At 40.6% G+C, this 20,530-nt stretch overlaps 1 protein-coding gene across 9 annotated transcripts in view; it reads right to left on the bottom strand.

Annotated features, from left to right (window-relative positions):
• The window catches only part of DST (dystonin), a 302,875-nt gene that overhangs the window by 59,323 nt on the left and 223,022 nt on the right, over nucleotides 1-20,530 (bottom strand). For 8 of the 9 annotated variants that reach the window (XM_040599286.1, XM_040599277.1, XM_040599279.1 and 5 more), the window contains 8 exons: nucleotides 18,166-19,640; nucleotides 8,218-8,379; nucleotides 6,919-7,089; nucleotides 5,449-5,615; nucleotides 3,048-3,207; nucleotides 2,486-2,812; nucleotides 2,231-2,315; nucleotides 844-1,085 (listed from right to left, as the gene is read on the bottom strand). In XM_040599286.1, the coding sequence (XP_040455220.1) occupies nucleotides 844-1,085; nucleotides 2,231-2,315; nucleotides 2,486-2,812; nucleotides 3,048-3,207; nucleotides 5,449-5,615; nucleotides 6,919-7,089; nucleotides 8,218-8,379; nucleotides 18,166-19,640 (2,789 nt within the window). The remainder of the gene's footprint in view (nucleotides 1-843; nucleotides 1,086-2,230; nucleotides 2,316-2,485; nucleotides 2,813-3,047; nucleotides 3,208-5,448; nucleotides 5,616-6,918; nucleotides 7,090-8,217; nucleotides 8,380-18,165; nucleotides 19,641-20,530) is intronic. The other variant, XM_040599285.1, reaches the window with a different exon arrangement.

Below are 20,530 nucleotides of genomic sequence, written 5' to 3'. Positions count from 1 at the left end.
TTTTGATACTGTAACCTGTTTTCTAGAAAGGTGTGTGATTCTTGAAGAGAATTTTCTACAGAATACATCTTAAATAGATTTCTCCAGTCAATATGACAGTCTGAAATTCTTCATAATTTCACAAGAGTTTTTAAAGAAGCAACCAAAGAAAATAAAACTAACCGATATTCCTTGCAACCCGCAACTCCATAAGGAACTAAATCACCAGCAAGTGAAATCAGGCATGCAATAAAGCAAAATATGAGGAATTCAAGTGATTTCTTAAATACGCAATGACTGGATTAAATTCCAAACAAATCCCCACACAACACTTCAGGAAGTTTTTACCTGTACAGAAGCTCCCACCCGCTCTTTCATTTCTTTTTAGCTATATGTAAGAAATCTAATGGAAAGATCTTTTTTAGCTTCCCCCGCTTAACATCGTCCACACCATCCAGTTTATACTACAATTCTTCTCTTGAAATAAATATTGTTAAACAAGATTACTATACATATTTTAAACGCTGACTCTCTTTACACTTTACAGGATTTTATCTATGTCACAACTAAAGAACCAAATAACTTTGACAACTTAAGGAGTATTCCCAGGATTAAGTAGCTGCTAGAATAAAAAGGAAATACTGTCCTTCTCTTGTGCTAAAAATAAACCTCAGCCCAATTTCATAAGTGATTATAACAGATGACTCCGGTAAGTGAATTTGATTCTTAACTACTGTGACATTTAGTCAAACAATCTGATGCCAAAATTAGTTATTCACAAAACAACTTCATGCCAAACTCAAATTAACACAAAACCTAGCTGAATCATACAGCAATAAATAATTCACAGGTTCTAAAACCTACTTTTTGTCTTTCTTGTGCTTGGCTTAACTCTTCACCCTTTGGTATTTGAGTTTCATATGAGAGTAACTCCACCTCCACTTTGTCAAGCCATTTGCAGAGTTCCTCGTGAGTGGAGTGCAGTTGACCTGCAAGCTGCAGAGCCTGCTCTAAGGTCTTAGATACATCAGAACTCAGTTTCATAATGTCCTTGTATCTTGCTTTAATGCCTTCCAGTTTATCTTGAATTATTACAACTTCATCACCTAAAATAACAGAGAGATGTTATTTCCTAGGATCACAAATATTTAAAAGAAAAAAAAATAATCCACCAAAACCAAACCTAAATCCCAACCCCCACCCATTACAGAAATCTCAGCATTTAATTTATAAAATAACCCAAATAAGATTGTAAGGTAAATCCTCAACTGTTGTAAGTTATCCCACTGTCACTGAAGTCCACAGAGCTATGGAGTTTACCTCAGCTAAGGAACTGTATTTCTGTCTTTTTTCTGCTTTACTAAACTATTAGAAAGTAAGGACTTGACCCAATATTTAACATGAATACTCTTTAAAAAAAAAGCCAGCCTTAAATTCACAATACTTCTTACAAAGGCCAAAAAAAAAAAAAAGTTATTAGAGCGTTATTGAAAATGTGAAGAATAAAACCCAACAAAAAGATTTTCAATTACTGCAGTATTTGACATCACTGTACACTCTCATTACTATCCATTTGCAACACAACTCAACAGGCTAAAATAAAAACAATGTACTGAACTTTATTAGTGTGTATCCAGATTTCATTATACACTATGCACAATGTCTAAGTTATGAACAGAAAAGGATACCCCTCGACTCCCAACCATATGTGTCTTTATTAAAGAGTTCAAGTACTTCAGAAGTACTGGAAAATATGGACAAATGTTGACCTACAGAACAGACACGTCGTGTACAACTGGAACACAACTTTTCCCACAGTATTAGCTTCAATGGGTGAAGCTTCCCTCTTGCAATAAAACATAGTCTAATACCTCATTCATCTGTGGATGCCTGCAGGGAATTGACTGCGTCCACTGCCAAACAGCCCTTCATTATGACTAATGTCCATAACTTGCTATTAGAAATGGAATGCAGGTTCACTAAAGTAATTTTTCACTAAAAATAATAAAGGATTCCTGAGCCAAATTCTCTACAGGCAAAAAAGGACTTCTACTCACTTACATTAATAGGAAAATTTGCCCAAAAACACAACCTACCATGACCTCAAACCTTTATTAAAATAAACAACTATGACTGCTTTAACCAGCAATTATGGACTAATATTTACAAGTTCCACTTCAAATTTTCTCATAAGCACTTATAAGTACAAGAAAAAAAGCCTGATGAATCATAGTTTTATATAAGCTCTCACCTGTTGTTTGCTTGAGAAGCTCTAAGCCATTTTGTATAGCCAAATCAACATTTTGTTTTCTAAGAAGAATCTCTTCCTGAAGATCCTAAGGGAAAAGGCCGTTTGTGTTAGCACAGACATAAAAAATTATATTATTATTTGGAATAAACATATTGGCAATTTAAACAACGTATATTAATGAAAATAAATGAAGTATGGAAATATAAATCAAAATTAAAAATGGATTAAATAATAAATGAACAGAAATCAAAATACCAGTAGTTCAGTGTGCTGTTTCTCAAGTAATTCTGTGTTGCAATCTTGGACTGACAATTTGCTCAGCTTATCATGGATTTCATTCAGCCAGTTCATCAATTCAACTTCATCCTCCCCAAAAATCTGAGCATTGCTGTAAGCTTGCTGAAGAAGTTCAGACCTGCTGCTGCTCTTCTCTTGAATTTCAATGTATCGAGCCTGAGAAGAATCTAGCTTTTCCTGTACCATATCTTTATCTTCCCTGGAGCTCATAGACTTCAGAGACTGACCAGTGCTAATGGCCTGATGTAAACTCTTACTGTGAGCTAGGACGTCATCTTCTATGGCCTATATTTTTTTAAATAATGAAGAATAATGGGAAAGAAAGATCAGAAAAAAACATAACTGGAACTCAATAAAAACTGAATGAAAAAGGACATACTGCCAACGTAAATATATAAAACTCAAATTACAGAAAAAAATTCAGTATGGTAAAACATACACCGCAACAGCTTTGCCAGTTGTGTTGTACTTTACAGAAGCGTCTAAAAAGAATGACACAAGCGTGTGGTTTGTATCTTACTTTATGCTGAGATATTTGCTGCTGCAGTTTGGAGGCCTGCGTTCCAATAGGTTCTGCATTTGCAAGCCTCTTCTCTGTGGTGGTCAGCCACTCCACCAGTGGCTCCAGAGCTTCATGGAACTGCTGAGCTACCACTGAGATGCTTTCCAACTGACGGTTCCTATCAACACACCAGGAGAAAGGTTATTTTTTGTGGTGAAGTAAGTGCAAAATAGTTTCAAAAAAAACAGAAAAGGACCCCATGAAACCTTTGGGGGGAAAAAAATAATTCTGTCTTATTGTAGGAACCAGTCACCAAATGAAATAGAAATATATCCATGATACTCAATGAAAACCAAGGTAAAGTACAATCAAACAAAATTAAAAAAAACAAAAACAACCAAACAATCAACACCTTCAAAGCTGTTTGGAATTCTTTTTGCTAATATGCAAGTTTTGCAAATAAAAAGAATATCACTTTTATTTATATACTTTTTGCAAAAAATAATCTAGCACTCAATTCAGCATGACATTGCTTTATACACAATTATTATAGTTCTCAAATTTCTAGCTGTCTTGAAGCATGAAGTTACATTCCCTTGACTGTTATACATGTTTTAAAGTTACACAAAGGCTTTACTGAACTAGAATATATTGTTATGCTTCCTCAGCATTGTAAAATATCTTCAAACATTTGTCCAGTGCTGTGAACAGAACTTTTTGGTTCTACTTGTCTTCTGGATAAAAGCTCTTAATGAAGTTAGTGAGACAACATTAACAAAGCACAGACACTTGACATCCAAAATAAAAAAGCAGTATCTAAAATATTTCTTTCAGGTTAATTTTCAGAGAAGGCTCTTGATTACAGGAAGTGTCTTCTCTACAAAAATGGTGGAACAGATTTCACTCCAGCAGACTTTTAAGAAAGATTTGCTCTACGTGAAAAACATCACAATATTGTCTTTCAAATAAGGAACTCACTCCAGGTAAAAGCTAGGTTCATACGTGCTTCCCCAGGCTTATAAACAAGGTAGACTTGACACACTGAGCCACAGAACACTAAGTGAAGTACTCTACATCGTTTTCAAAATCATCCTCAAATCTAATCTTCATTTCTAGAGACCGGACGAAGAAAAAAGGAGAAGAGCTTGTGGCTAATAGACGGCTTAGAAAAAGTCACAATTTGATTTTTAATTAAATATCACCAGACTGGGAGAATGATATTAAACATGACATTAACATTTACCCCAGCTAATGAGTCAGATGCCTTCAATTAAAACAAAAAAACCCCACAAGGAAAAAAAAAAAAGGAGGAAATAATGGTCTGAGAGTGGTTGACTACTAAATAAATAATCATAGTATTATTATGAGGTAACAAAAGATGTTCAATGCAAAGGAATTAAAGAGGGGCTCCCAGAAGGAGTAGGACGCAACAGGTGAGTTCAATGCTACTCTAAATGCCTAAATCCCAACAAATCAATTTATTCTTCACTGTAAAGCTTCACTCTTCACTTAAATTCCTTTCCTTCAACTTCCCAAGTCCTTTCTTGTTCTCAGTTATACACCTTTTTCAGGCCACCTCTCATGCACACTCTTCTCTAGTCTAAACCAGGCTGTCCTTTTTCAAAACCCCACCCACAAAACACGTTCAGCAACCCTTTTAACACAGATTTCTTCAAAGACATTTTACTGTTCATAACTTTCCAGGTATTTTATACGTTGACAGCAATTTGTAAGTCTAAGCATGTGTATACACAGATACTGTGTGTATGGTTTTTGTTTTGTTTTGTTGGATTTTTTTACTTGAAATTTGAATTGGGCTGCAATGTCTTTAAGACATAGTATATTCTGTATATTCTACATACTCTGATGGTCCTTTTTCTTATTGAGAACTAAGGGAGCTCTGCACCTTGCATAAGTTTACACCAGCAACTTACAGTATGAGGAACTCTACGCTATAGGAAGTAATTATATGGATGAGACCAAACAGAAAAAAGGAAGAATTGAGTGCCCTCTCTTTGTAGCAGCATGTCAGGATTTTAAAGTTCCACGGGAACATCATTATTATTTGTTAAATATAAAATCTGCACTTGATTCTATGCAAAATAGATTCTTGCACCAAGAAACTTGCATTCTAAGGAACTAACAGAGATAAAATATTCAGAAGAAACATATGCAGTTAATCCTAGCAGATTATTTTTTTCCTAAACCTTTTTAAAAAGCTTTTGCTCTGTTGAAGTCACTTCTCTCCACTTTTCCTTCAGAGGACCTATTTCATCAACATCAAGTCACAATAATGTAATGTAATAACAAGAATGATAGTATTTACAAGACTTCACACTAAAGAGTTCCACATGCTGCTTCTAATCACCTATCATGTTATTATCTACACTTTCCAAACCTATGAAAGAATTTCAAGTACCTTGTTTCAGCTTTACTGAGCAATGCATCCCATCGACTATCCAGGAAACTCAATTGTTTCAAGATTTTCACCCTATCAGCAGGTTCAGCTGACTCTGCAATTTTCTCCCCTTCACGCTTGATCACCTCAACAGTAGGTTTGCGGTCATCCAGCAACCTCTGGAGAAGCTACAGAGAAAGCAATCACGCACCAGGTTATTAAGATACATTGTAACAATGCAAGTGTAAAAACAGAAGGAGCTAGACTTCTTGAAGACCTGTTAAAAGCAAAAAAAAAAGAAAAAGCAATGCCTACATTGTGATGAAAGTGTGAATAACGCTAATGAAAGAGACACACACACACACCCCCCACACACCAACCCACCCCATCCACCACTCCACCCCCCAACACAGGTTCATTTTTGCTTAATTGTTTTGCTATGAACAGCAGAGTTTCAGCAAGCCCGAACAACCTCCCAACCTCCTTGGTTTCTACGGGGCAAAGATGTGTGGCAGCCCGAAGAGTGAACGTACAGAGGAAAAAGTTCTATTTAATACCACTGAGGGAAACAAACTATTTATAGAGTATCTGAAATATTTCATAGGCACGTTACTGAGAAAGCTCCTTCTCCTTCTAGATTTGCCAACACAAAGTTAATTTGGTTATATACATACAGAGATAGGAAAATATAAAAACTATTGTATCTCATCTCTTGTTTGAGATGGAATTGAGTTCACTGAGGTAGTCCAGTAAATTAACTTCTCCATGAAGAATAAAACACACCTCTGTCTACAGTCCTCCCTTTCTCCATTCTCTAGTTGCCTTCGGTAACATTAACATTTTGCCTCTGCAGATGTACCATGACAACCTCTACTGACCATAACTTTATGTTAAATCTCTGGGTGACAGTGGGCCACACAGTCCAACTGCATGGACTACAGGTTTCATGAGCTACATTATGGTTCTTTTTTCTATAATCGTTACGAAAATTTGTGAAAGTTGACAACACTGATGGTGCTTCCACATGAGCACAGGCCATTTCCCAACAGCACCCCACCTAACTACCGACAACGATCGGATCACAATCAGGATTCAAAGCCAAGTATTTAAACCCATAATCTGCAATGCTACCTTGGAATTATTACACTGAAAATGTACTAGTTTATATTTCCTGCTTTCCAAATGGCCCAACGCTGCACTTTATGCTTTCTCTTCTTCCAATGGACCTTTAACAATCCTTTCCAGAGGGTGTTAATAATTATAACCAGAGCTCAGATTGCACAGTGTATTCTGTGTCTTATGTCCCAGAAGATGAGTACTTTTCCCAGCCCTGGACAGAGCCCTGAGTATCGAACAGATGGCTGCTTTAAACACCTCAGCACACTTCAATGTAATACAATACACTTGAACAGATTTTATGCTTTGCAAAAGACTGGGAATTTATTCTCACTGATCTAGTGGAAAGAGATATTCTGAACACATTTCACTTACTTTCTGTTCTTGTATTTGGGCCTTCACAACTTTGAATTCAGCAGATGGTGGTTTCTGATTAGCCACAAGGTCTTCTGTATCAATGAGCCAGCTAAGCAGAGATTCAAGGGCATCTTGAAATCTCCCACAGTGAAGGAGGGCTTCCTGCAATTGCGCAGCACGCTGGGCAACCTGAAAAGAAGTAGAGGATTGGACCATGCTCACCTTTTCTTTTTACTTCTGTGAAATAAGTAGCCAAAATCTGTAAAACATCTGACAATATCATTAGGAAATACTCTCATTTTCATAGCTATTCGTAACAGCACTACGGCACAATTTAGCATTAATCTCTTGGGACTACAGACATCCAATGAAAAGACGAGGTTGCCTCTCGGTAAATCAGGCTGTTCTAGTAGTTCCTTACAAAAGATACTCCTGTTTTATATAGCTACATATTATGAAGTAGACTGACTGACAGGATGTTTGTGTCTTTATTTTCCTTAACTGGCTGAGCCAGGAAACCAAAGTAGCAACTCTTAACAAGGGGCAATAATAATCCCTTCAAAGGGAAGAAGAAATAGGAAAGGAGAAGGTAAATGAGTGAACCACAGGTGTCTGTGTTTCTGCTGCATCACTCTTTCACAAAGACATAGCAGAGGAAAACGAGCACCGTTTCTACTTTCCACCCTTTCCATTTTCCAACCGCAGCTACTGCTGGAAGAGGACTCTCCAAAGCATAGAAAAACATCTACAGCCAGCTTTCCAAAGCAGTGGTACCCTCCAACGTCTCAAACAATACAGCCCTTAAGATGCTATAAAGGAAATATGCCACTAGTCACACAAAGCTGGGCCATATCACTGCTCTGTGCACTGTACAACAGCATACACGAACAAATACAGTGAAAACACGTATGAACAAAGGAAGACTGAAGAACTCTTTGAAAGTGGCTGGCTGTAAGTGGTAACATAGCTACCTTTCCCATGAATGCCTCACAACTCCAGCCTCTTTGATTGGGTTATCGAATTTCCCTGCTCTGCTTAAGCTTAAGGAAGGAACACATTGTCCAAGAGGAGTCTTTCCTGAATAAAAATCCAGGGCAGACATACAGAAAGTTTGAAAAAAAGTATGAGTGATAATACCACCTCTGGCTATTAGTGATAAAAATCTTGTCCTCAGAACGACCAACAAAGTGATTGTGTAAAGTAATATAATTCACATTCTTAGTGAATATTTAATTTCCTGTATTTTAAAACACATCAGCAACCAAATAATCAAAAAGCAGAACACAACAAAAGCAGAATTGTATACAAAATAATAACCTTCTTATTAAGAGTCTTCCATCGGGTGTTGACATCTTCAAGGTCACGTTCAAGGTTTTCGGTGTTGGTACTTTTAGCAGCACTTTGAATAAGGCCTTGACCCAACCAATTTACCTCCTGCTGTTTTACTTGCAGGGGTTCGATTTCTTCTTTCTGGAATACCTGCAGTTGAAATCAGACACACATGAAACGTATCTTCTGATATAAAATATATGCCTCTGGTCTTTACATAACAGTCTGGAACAAAAAAAACCCTGCTGAAAATTGGTGTTTAAAAGAAAGGAAACCATTCCTCATGAGCACCTTTTTTTTAAAAAATAAATAAATCTAAATAGAAGACTCAATCTAAACAGAGTAAATGGAACACACCAGAGGGAAAATAACATACATTTCCATGTGTAGTTTTAGACAGGGGGAAGCAATAACTTCTAACAGAGGAAAAAACTCAATACTAGAGAAACTCATCTGTTTAATTATCTATCTATAAAATCTACCAAAAAATGGCACAGAAGGGCAGTTAAGTTGTCCTCAAATAAACAAACACACACACACACACCCCCACACACACCAAGGGAGACAACTGGGCATTTTTTTCCAAATTAGGACAAAAGCAAAAGTTTTAAGTTACAGAAGCAGTGAAGGAACAAATATTTTAAGGTGGTTCTTAGGAGAATATAATGGTAACAAGTGAGGAGGAGGCACTACAAATGCTGCCGGAACAGTATTTCATTCAGAGGGATATTCTTGCAAATTGCCAGGGCTTTGACCACACCCAAACAGCAGTTTGAGCAGTCCTCTGTTTGCTTTATTTTACTCTCTCAGGTATTTAAGCTTTCCAGAGCCAGATTATTACCATTAGCAACAGCAATGTAAATCTGCATTTGTATTCAGCTGCATTAGGCTGCACTGACACCAGTGTCAATGAGATCAGAAAATGGCCCGAAGCCCCTGAATTAATTACGAAGGCCAGTGAAAAATAACCAATGAATAAACAATGCTAAAGAATGCTCAACTTTTGACCCTAAATCCTTCTATTTCTGTAGCAGCATTCAGTAACAGTTTTGGTGTACACTTAGCACATTCAAAGCAACCTTTCTCAGCATCCTGAAAAGCAAGGATCACTTTGAACCTACCAGTGACTCTTCTTTTGCACTAAACAGCGTGGCAAGTGACTGCTTTTAAAGCAGCAGACCTCAGGTGGCTGAGCATGCTTCCATCAGCTTGACAAGTCAACCTAGAAGCTAGAGCAACTACACTAAACTCGAGGGGTTAAATAAATCAAGCACCCCTAAGAATTTTGTTCCTGTGGACAACAAAAAATAAAAACTGTAAGCCTGTGGTTACATGAAAACTGAGAGTGCAACCAGCTGGCTACTCCCAGAAAAAGGAAAACGCTTGTGTTTTTCTTGACTGTAGGGTAGGGAGGAGGCAGAATAATATTTCCACACAGAATCAATAACAAATTCTTCTTTTATGTGCCATAAAGCCTCATCTTTTGAGAGCAATGTCCTGCCACAGACAGGACTGATCTCCATAATCTGCCCTTTAAAAACACATGCATTCTTTGCAGAGAGAAGCTTAAAAATAAACTACAATTATTGCTGAGGCCAAAGTTTACCAGAACAACTTAGCAACAAAGCTTCAAGTATCTCAGATTTCAACCAGAGTGGGAAGAAAAAAATTACAGACCCGATAAACACCCTTTCTTTATTACAAAGCTTCACTTCTTGCTCTTTTACCTCATCCGCCACTTGCAAAGCACTGCAAGATCCCGTACTTGTAAAATACTACTGTAACGTCGGATCTGCTTTCTGGCACACAAACGCAAAAGGCAGCTTTCAGAAGAGGCAGTTCGCTTTTAATCCGCCTGCTTTGGAAACCACAACGATCTGATACTGTTGCTTATACCCTGATGATGACTAAGGCTGCTCAGGCTGAGCACACGGGCTGTAGCTGCCCTTGAATGGCACTGCCTGTAGCCCACACTCTGTACAAACACCGAGCACCGACATGGCTGCACGCGGGAGAAGGCACTCCACATCAGGAGTAACAGGCACCAGCTGGACAATAAATAATCCTGCCCTGCACAGCTGGAATTAATCATCCCTCAGAATTTGCCCCCAGTTCATTTTCTCTACTGACCATCTCACCTATTTTGGATAATCCATGTGTGCTATGCAAATGACACTGACCACTGCATCTGCCGAGTTACTTAAAAGAATTAAATTTTTGCAACAAAACTTAAAGCTTTAAACAAATTATCTGTAAGGCTGCATTACAACTATTTCACAAATCTATGGATATATTTTTTCTAATTACCTTGTTAGACAATAGGCCATTGCAGACTGTATCTAAGGTTTCCTGGATGCCAGTAGTCCAAATATTGCCTTTACTTCTCCCTGGGAAAGCTTTTGGACAGTTTACAGTACTATCTAATTCAAGCTGTTGCACAGAAAATGCCATTTCATTTGAGCCTGTACATGCTATACCAGATTCCTCTGTATCAGATAAAACCACGCATTTTGCTAAATCCAAGTCACTCGTATGTACAGCAACATTCGTGTAATAAACATCTACATGAGGAGATGCATCATCCATGTAATCCTGCTCTACTGTTGTGGCTTGTGTTTTAATTTTTTCATGAACTTCACATGAATTTTCCACTTCATTTTTGCCGAGGGAAACACTTTGTCCACCACCCTGGAGAGAATCTTCCTGTGACAGAGTTTTCTCTTTGAATCCTTGTAGGTGAGAGCATTTCCCCCCCATATCTTCCTGATCACACTCACATGTCTGTGCATTGCTCTGCTTTACATTTCCACAGGGTACAATGTCACGCAAAGCCAATCCGCAGCTTTCTTTGACAGGGACAGGGACACTACTGCTTGCAAACAGTGGGGTTTGCTGCTCTCTGTAAGTCGCTGGGAAACATGGTCTGAACTGACCTACTGCGTGAATATCTTCTGCAGAAGATAAACTTTGTATTTGTGTTTGCTCCCCTGCTAACAGTGTATCTTGTTTTTCTTCCCTTTCTGTTAGAGGGCTGCATAAACCAGAATCGTCCTCTTCCGAAGTAAGAGAATTCGTACCCCATTTGCATTTGCCCAGTCTAGCTGTGTCTGACACATCTGTAGCTTCGTTAAAGAAACATTCACTTTTATTTGTGTAATCTGAAAAGTTGGGTGGAACAAACATTCTCCATGATCGCCTATGCTCCTTCTTTTCTGTGTGAGACTTTGCTTTTGGTAATCCAGCTGTCCGAATTATATCGCTGTTCAGTTTGAGAGCATCAAAGATCATTTTTTCATCTAACTTGTTAGCTTCACGGCTTCGGAGCTCAAAAACACTGGAAGAAGTAAGGGCACCATTGGAGCACAAAGTGCTGATGTCCAGTGTTCTGTGACTGTAGGGTAAGGTCCGGTCTGTGAAATGCCTCGAGGAGAGGCTGCCCTTGGAGCCCGAATCGATCTGTTCATTCAGCCGCACAGTGTCATAGATGGACCTTTGGGGCACATAGCAGTCCTCAATATTTAGATCTTCATCTTCTTCCCCTTTCCCAACACACGGGGGATTCTGACGCAGGCAGTCTGGCCTGCTAAGTGGCTTCCCCATCCTGAAAGTATTCACACAAGTACACCACTATACCTCTGTTTTCATGGATACAGGGGAAACATTTAAAAAAACACTAGCATCTGAAGAATTACAGTAAACTTGCCCTTAGCATAAGATGCATAGATCCAAAATACACATCATAACTTATGAGGTGGCTGAGGTCATTCATAATCAGTGCATGAGTTTAAAAGAAACTTTACCTGGATGTGAGGTCCGTGCCTCCCCCCCCCCCCCCCCCAAAGGAAAAAAAAAAAAAAAAAAAAAAAGTGCTTCAGTAAGAAAGTAACAGAAATCTTCCAACGTCACAGAAAACCAAAGTACAGCAAAAATGAGCAGTGGCTCAAATATTTCAAACACTCCATGGAAGGCTTCACTTATTTTTCCAGGTTAGAATCTGTATCTGAAATCTCCCAAATAAGTCTTCCGAATGAACGAGCATTACAGAAGGCAGCATATTATCTTCTGTAGGTGATGGCTTAACTGTAATCCCTTTAACTGGTTTGCAGAGTCCCTCTCCTTTATAAATAAAACATGGTGCGGCAGCTTAAAAAGACAAAATCCACAGTGACTTTGTACGGTCCAGGCCAAGGCACAGAGAAAATCTTGGGGTGGGGGTGGAGGGTCGGGGGGGATAAGTTAAATCCAGAACAGTGAGAATAATAAACCAGCCCTTTGCTTTTTTGGCAGTAGCTATAAATAACCTTGATCCGAAAGGCAGCTTATCCTTCTCCTGTACCCGGCTTGTCCGTGGTGCTTCCACGAGTCCCACAGGAAAACATCACTTTCCAGCAGCCAAGCCAACGCGTCCTTCGAGCAGACAGTCGGAAAACAAACGTTTCAGCCCGACTGTCCCAGCACCATCCCGGAAAGCTGTTTAAGGCAACCGCGACGCCGAGCGAGCGCGGCGTGTCCCCCCGAAGGCACGGCAGGTTCCCATGCGGCAGGTCCCGGCTCCGAGCCGCAGCCGGCGGCGGCCCTGGCTCCCTGCTCCCCCTCTCCGAGGGGCCGGGGGCGGGCGAGCCCCCTCAGCCGGCGCCGCCGCGCACCGTCCGGCCGAGCCGCCCAGCTCCCCCGCTCGCCGCGCTCTCCCGCGGGCCGGCGGCGCCCTCCCAGCGCCGAGCTGCAAGAAACGCCCCGTTTCGCTCTTCAGGCAACATCTGCTCCCGGCCTGCCCGCTCCGGGGGCTCCCCGCCTCCCCCGCGCCCCCTCAGCCCGCCGCGCCCCTGCGCTCCGCGCTCAGCGCCCCGCCGGTGGCGGGCGGCGGGGGCAGGCGGCGGGAGGCCGCACGGCCCGCCTGGCCGTGACATCACGCGCGCCCCGGCCCGCCCGGGAGCGCCGCAGCCGCCGGGAGCGCGGCAGCAGGCGGACCCACGCCGCCCCCCCGGCCCGCCCGGCCAGGTGAGGCCCCGCGGCGCCAGCCCGCTCGCCTTCCCCAGAGAAATCCCGGCAGCGACAGGCACCGCTCTCAACCGCTCCTCCGGCGAAGCCATCACTTCACTGGGCGCATCCACACGACAGTTAAATCGAAAGTTTATCTGCGCGTTAGTTTTAAAAAAATCCCCCGGACGCGTGTTCAGTGACCAGGTCACTGTGCCTGGTGCAGTGGCACAGCTACACATTGCTCCGTCCGGCACGCAGAGAGATGCTCGGTGCAGCGGTGGGTCTTCGGCCAGGTTCCTGGCTCTGAGGGAGCAACTCGGGGTGGCGGTGCCTGACTGGGCGGCCACCCTGCCCTCACCAAAGAAACGTCAAAATGTTGGGGGAAAGTATCTATTACTTGGAAGACTTTTTTTTTTTTTTTTTTTTTATGGGATTTACAGGGGCACAAAAACAGTCTAACAGGACAAAGATTCGGGTTTGGGTCATCTGTGTCTTTTAAGTACTGTTCAACACTTGGCATCTAGCTCATCATCACGCAGGGGAAGGGCTGGGAGGCCCACAGGTCTCACCAGCAGCACAGAGAAGCTGTCATGACTAAGCTGCTCTGCTCCACTAGACACCACATGCCCGACCAACCTACGCTGCTTGTGTGACAGCGGCCACCAGTTACAGTGACAATTCAGACCTCCCTTTAAGGACAGCATATAGCACTTAGTGCTAAAACTGAACGTAAGGCATTAACTACAATCAGCTGGAGCTTTCCACGTTAAGCAGCGGGCAGGATACACAGTATGCAAGAAATACAAACACCACACTTCTTGTTTGTTGATGTACTGGATACAGAGTCAGCTACGTATCAAAACACTGAAGTCATGTGAGACATTCCCTCTTCCTCCTCCCTGGTTAGCAGCCATAATATTAAAATTATGCCAGATACTCACCTCTGGATTCTCTAGCTAAGAATGTATACTATAATGGTAAAGATGAGAAAAGCATTTTTTGGAGTTCCTGTCACCTGTGGTTATTCTCACTCAAACCACCCACAAACAGATCCTTACAGAATTCAAAGAGTGCCGCACCATTTTATAGGGGAAGTATATAACTGAAATTGGTCTGTATTTGTTCAATGGCAAAACAACCGTATTAACATTTCAAAAATATCTTACCATTTTTCACCTTACCTACTGAAGACTTTCATATGACACATCAGTCACTTTCAAACACACTACTTCAAGAAAAGTTTAAACACTTGCTTATTTTACCTTGGCTTTTCAACACAGACCTTAACTGAAGTAAATGCCACAGCAAGTATCTTCTTCCAGGGTTTGTAAACCCGTGCATGGGAAGTGCAACACTTACAGTTTCTTATTAAGCATAAAGAGAAACCTCTGATTATTCTTCCAATATTATCTGCCTTCAAAGTGAAAATCAGAGGACACACATCCACATACCTAACAAAAGATGTGTAAATGTGGCACTTAGGGACATGGTTTAGTGGTGGACTTGACAGTGCTAGGTTAGTGGTTGGGCTCAATGATCTTAAAGGTCTTTTCCAACCTAAACGATTCTATGATTCTATAACATAAACCAATTAAAATCTCAGCTCAAGCTCATTGGCAGGAATACTCAGGCTAGCTAAAAATTCCCATAAAGTCCAATTAGAAGGCAAGCTCTAATGACTACGTCGACTTTTGTTCCAAAAATGAAAGCAAAAATCAAATGAACCATATACTGATGAAAGCTGTAACAGTGCCATGTCGGTTTTACCAAGAAGAATGCCTTTTAATGGCAGTCCAAAGAATTGTGCAAAGGCTTCAGGAAGTAAAATAATTCAGCTTCTGGGGGTTTTCTTTCTCTGTTTCTGAGAGAAACTAGCTGCAAATACCGCTTCTACCACAAACATCCTAGCACTGTGTGACTACCCAGAACCAGGGCGTTTGGTTCAGTCCATTTGCACAATTCTTTTCTGTTTCGCTTTTGAAGAATGGTGGCAGGCTCCACGTACCTCAACAGACCTAATTTACTGAGATTTCCTTTTAGTACCAATCCATGCATTGCACGCAGACTTTGGGGAAAAAAATACCTAACAAAGGTCGGTTAAATAGTAATTAATTTTGTGTGGTTTACATTAATTGAGATAAATTCTTCATTTGATTATACTCTTCCTGGAGTATTTTGTGAAATAAGAATCATGGCTCTCCTTTCAAATGAACTCCACTGGAGATTTTCATTTACAGAAAGCAAATTTTGTATCTGCATTGTAAATAAATATAGTTTGACAACAAGTACTTTCCATTTAACACTCTATACTGACTGGAATAAGTAGATTACAAAGAATTAATATAAATAAAACAAGTATGTATACATACATATTTCATATATATATATATACACACACAACTCAAAGCCTGCTTATTTTTTAAAAATAACTATGCATTTTAATGTCATGCCAAGAAGATGCACAACGCTCTAACTCTTTGTACAGAAAAATCGGTCAAACCACAATCACCTCTGGCCCATTAGACAAGATACTTCTCTGAAGAGAGTAAAGATTTCATGCGAATAAATCTATCTGCCAAAGAACAACTCTTTTGCTTCATTCTTGAGGAATAGAAATTGATTGTACTTGACCACAGAAGCTAAAGCCATAAGGAGCTAGACTGTGGTTTTGTGGCCACAGCCACATTTTCAGGTTGTGTGTGTGTACGTGCACAACCGTGAGCAAATACACCGTGAGTGGAGCAGGATTTGCGGCAGCCAGTCTCCCTGCAGTTTGCTGCCTTAGGTAAACCTGCTCTGCGGAAGGATAAGGAGGAGAAGAGGTACATTACCCTATGGTAATTTTGCTGTGCCCCAGTAGCGCTCACACTGAATATTACAGAGTCATTGTTGATCCTGAACCTTCTGCTGTCAGTATAACACCCTCACCTAGCAAAACTTCCCATTCTGGTCTTCCCATTTCCTAACTTCAAAGGCTCCCCACTCTGCTGCTTTACTCCCCGCCTTTGCTCTTCTACTGATTTAAACAAGCCCTTCACCTTTTCCTCATTTCCCACCTCCTGTTTAATGGCATTATCTTTTCACTCATAAGCAAAAGCATGACCTAAAATAGTTGCTTTGAGCAAAACATATTTCTAAACTTACAAATATCTAATAAAAATACAATCCTAGAGTAGACTTCTGGATCTAAACATGCTACTATCACTGCTCCCCTTTACGCCTCTCCAGCCTTTTTACCATACAAGCACTTTGGCTGCAGGGACACTATCTCCCTACAGGGCTGCACAGACTGGAGAAGGCTCTCACTCCTGAACTGTACAATTTCTGTGTCTTGTCCGATGCCCTGACAAAGTACAACACTGAAACAACACACAGGGAACTGGATTCTTCTGCTGTCTGCTCATCAGGCTGCTTCCCCGTTAAAGCACTGCTCAGCTGCCAAAAAAATATACATACTTACTTCTATATATATATATGCAGTAACAAAAACCTGAAGCTGCATCTAATGTTTGAAAATGCAAGAAATACGGTAAAACTAGAGATCACAAATTGGCTACAACTGAAATCCTGTACAGTCAGCATAAGCAAGAGCAATGACAGCAGGAGTTTTTGTTATTTTCCAATGTCCAAAGTGTTTTACTAACCATATACAAAGAAAAGACATTTGTTTCTCTTTTAAATCGAGACAGGCTTGTTAGGACAGACTGGCACACAATTTTAATCCTCGCATCTAATGGAATCTCCTCATAATGTAACTATTTGTTCAAGATTTTTGTCTCTATTTATGCATTCTGAAAGATCATCAAAACTCACAGTAACTTGCATCCGAAATCCCCAGATTAAAGTCCTCCCTTTTAGTTTTCCTTTCTAATACGGCTTAGTTTAAACAAGCAAAATGCACCCTCTGTCGGGCCAAGCATGTAAGGACTTTTTTCCAAGGTAATTTTTTTAACAGCATGGTTTATCAAATCCTGTCATGAAGGTTTGTTTTTATGATTAACTGTGAACTAATGTACAAGTCATACAAACATCTGAATCAATATTAGACTGAAATTAAACCAAAGCAGCACAGAATATTCAGTGCTACTATATAGCCATTAGGAGATTTATGATCATTTTCAAACACTGCTTACATCTAGGATTTATAAACCTTTCCAGTAAGCACTGACAATTCATTTATTGTACCCTAAACCAAACAAATATCCGTACTTCATTTCAGCACCAAAGCACAATTAACACCCACTATCACTGCAATGCATTTTTTTGAGCTGGACAAGGATTGCTAACTGGCATATTAAAAAAGAACACAGAAGCTCCAAATTGCACTATGGATAAGGATGCTACAGTAAACTCCCAATATAAAAGGGGGCTTATTTTACCCTATTTCTTCTTACTAGGATGTCTCCAGGTAATCCAGTTGGGATTCAGTGAGGTAAAACTGGCCAGCGTATCAGAACAGAAATAGCAAAAAGTAAGATCTTAAACCCACATATGCTGAAGCCTGTACCCATGTGAGAAAAACTAAACTACTCTGACGAGCAAAGTGAGTATGGGCTGGTATGTGAACCCATAGTCTAAAACACCACACTGAAGAAGAACGTTTGTGTAATACATAGACATCACAAGAGAGACATACACAGTGCTCAAAAACAGAAAAGGTAGATGGATCTCTTAAGGAAACAAGATAGTGAAGAGAGGTGAAGAGGGAACTGGGGTGCAGGAACCTCAGGTTGGCGTGGCAAGTTACCGATGTCTGCCAAGCCCTAGCAAAGGAAAGCTTCCCTGGAGCATGAGAAGATATCCCATTTAAAACACGTACAAAGCATACAGGTATGACTGACTGCTGTGAAACCAGACTCCTCCAAGGTCTGCACCTAACCAATCCCTTTCACAAAGATACTTAATAAAATTACATTGTGGCAAAACTTTATAGCACTAAGAAAGAAGTTTTCCTACCTTGAATGTATTCAGCTGCTGATTAATAGTCTCTGTTTCCATTCCAACAGGGCCTTGTGACTCTTCATGTTCTTCGGCTCTCTCAAGCAGACTGGAAAATTCTTTTAGCTTACTGTAAAACTCCTCAACACGGCTAATAGTACCCTCCACTTGATCTTCCCTGGCTTTTGCTCTGTCTAGTAGCTTGTTGCACTGTTTGTTTAAAGCTTCCAAGTCTCTCTTTATACCAACAAGATCGGGAGAAGCTTCAGCTTCTGTGGCTAGCATAATTTTACAGTTTTTATTAGCATTTTCATTATTCATTATAAGATCCTCCAGCTTTTTCAGGAAACATTTTATGTCCTCTCTCTGTGATTGCAGTACCTCTAGATCTCTCCCTACTGGAGCCATGCTATCAAGTTCATCATCAAACCCTGCAAACTGAGAGAACATCTCTCGGATGCTGTTTTGGAAATGGCCAATTCCCTGAAGTTTCGTCTCTAAGAATGAGCACCTATCTTCAACCTGCTGATTCACATCAGTGTATTCCCGCTCCAAAGATTCAGCTTGGAGCAAAAGGTCAGAAACACCTGCTGAATCAGAAGCTTCCACCACCAGGTCTTGGGCAAGCTTTTTAACTAAATCAACATGAGGCTTTAAAGCCTGCAAAGCTTTCTGCTGGGCCTGCATCATTGTCAGGTGTTTGTTACTGAAAGACTGAGGTCCAAGTGAATCATGAGCTTCCAGATGCTCCTTCGCACTTTTAAGCTGTTTCTCAGTTTCCCTGGATGATTCCTGAAACTCTTTCAGCCTTTGTGCCATATTTTCCAAGCATTCTCTCTTCTTATGTAATTGTTCTGTGACCACATTCACTTTCTGATTCAGTACCTTAGTTTCCTCTTGAACAATTTCTTTATCTGTTTCACTTGCACTGAGCAAACTTTCAGCGGTATTGTTTAACAGCTCCACCATCCCATGGTGTTTATCCAGGTCCTTCTGCCAGGCCCTCACCTGGACAACAGAATTCTCTATTTCAACAGGGTTTATGCCAACCTTTAATTCACACAGGTTGCTCTGGCACTTCTCTATCCATGGCTGAAGATTTTCTACATGTTGCTTGTATGTGAGGGCTTTCTCCAGACAATCTGTTAATTTATCTTCCCTTTCTTTTACCTGCTTATTTATTCCATCCCAGTTACTTCTGAGTGTTGCAATTTGGGACTGTAATGCTGCTTTGTCCGCTCCTTGAGTCTTTTGTAAGATACTTTCTCCTTCTGCAACAATTCTTTCATATGAACTAATCTGATCAGTCATGGTCTTTTTAAAATCCTTCTGTTCTTCAATTAGTGATTGCAAGGCATCAAGTTTGGCTGATACAGGACGAGCCTGGTTCAGCTCTTCTTTCTTCTTGCCTAGCCAGGCCTGAAAGTCCTTAGACATTTGCTGAAACTGATGAGAAGTGGCATATGCCGACTGAAGCTCCTGAACGTGGTTATCTGCAAAACAGAAGACAGCACTGAGGTTCATCACCAGAACCTGCTAGTATTCAGTGAAGAATATTGATTCTATTATGAATGCTCATTAATGTAGGGAAAGGTAGTTGTTAGTATGTGGTGTTCGATTGGAAGAAAACCAAGTCACGACCAAGTTTCTTGCAAGGAACAGACTTGTGCCTGTACTACAGCAGAGCAGTGAAGGCATCCGGACATGAATCAAATGAGGTGATCTTAGCCAGTCTGTGTCTACATTAATCCCATTCAGGCAGATTTTGGGGGTAAAATGAAGTGTAAGCACAGGGAATATTCAAGTAATCTAACCTAGCAGTGTCTAACTCATGGCCTGCAGGCAATATACATTCATAAGGAGATCTTTTGAACTTCCTTGTGACCAAAAGAAATCAAAAAGCTAAAACTGAGGCTGTTAAGGAGAACAAAGTATGTCATTGCTTGCTGTGTACTACTTGCTCAGTTCTGTTGTTCACAAGGTAAGGGAAAGCTGCAGACTACCAGCCCCCTTCTGTCACGGGCAGTTTTATGCAAACACCACTCCATTTCACCAAGCCATAAACTGGTGCTTGCCAAAAATTACAATTTTGGTTTACACTCTGCACCTATAGAGTTAGGTAGCTCAAGGAACAGCATCCTCTTTTGGTATTCTAATTCAGTGAAGGTGCACCTGAAGGAAGAGATGGGAAAAGCAGCCATGCTATTGCACTTCAATTTCTCTCCTGAACTGTTCACTAGAGATCCCAAGTATTGTTTTTACCCTTTCAGGATATGGGGTCTCCTAAATTCTCATGCACAGCTGCTTGGGGGTTGGACTGGATGGAGAGCTGACATTAGGCTCAGCTCACTCAACATCTCTATAAAGTGATGCATTACTTTAT

This window comes from Falco naumanni, chromosome 6 (assembly GCF_017639655.2).
Source record: "Falco naumanni isolate bFalNau1 chromosome 6, bFalNau1.pat, whole genome shotgun sequence".
Classification (NCBI taxonomy): domain Eukaryota; kingdom Metazoa; phylum Chordata; class Aves; order Falconiformes; family Falconidae; genus Falco; species Falco naumanni.
This window is presented reverse-complemented; position numbering and strand designations above follow the sequence as displayed.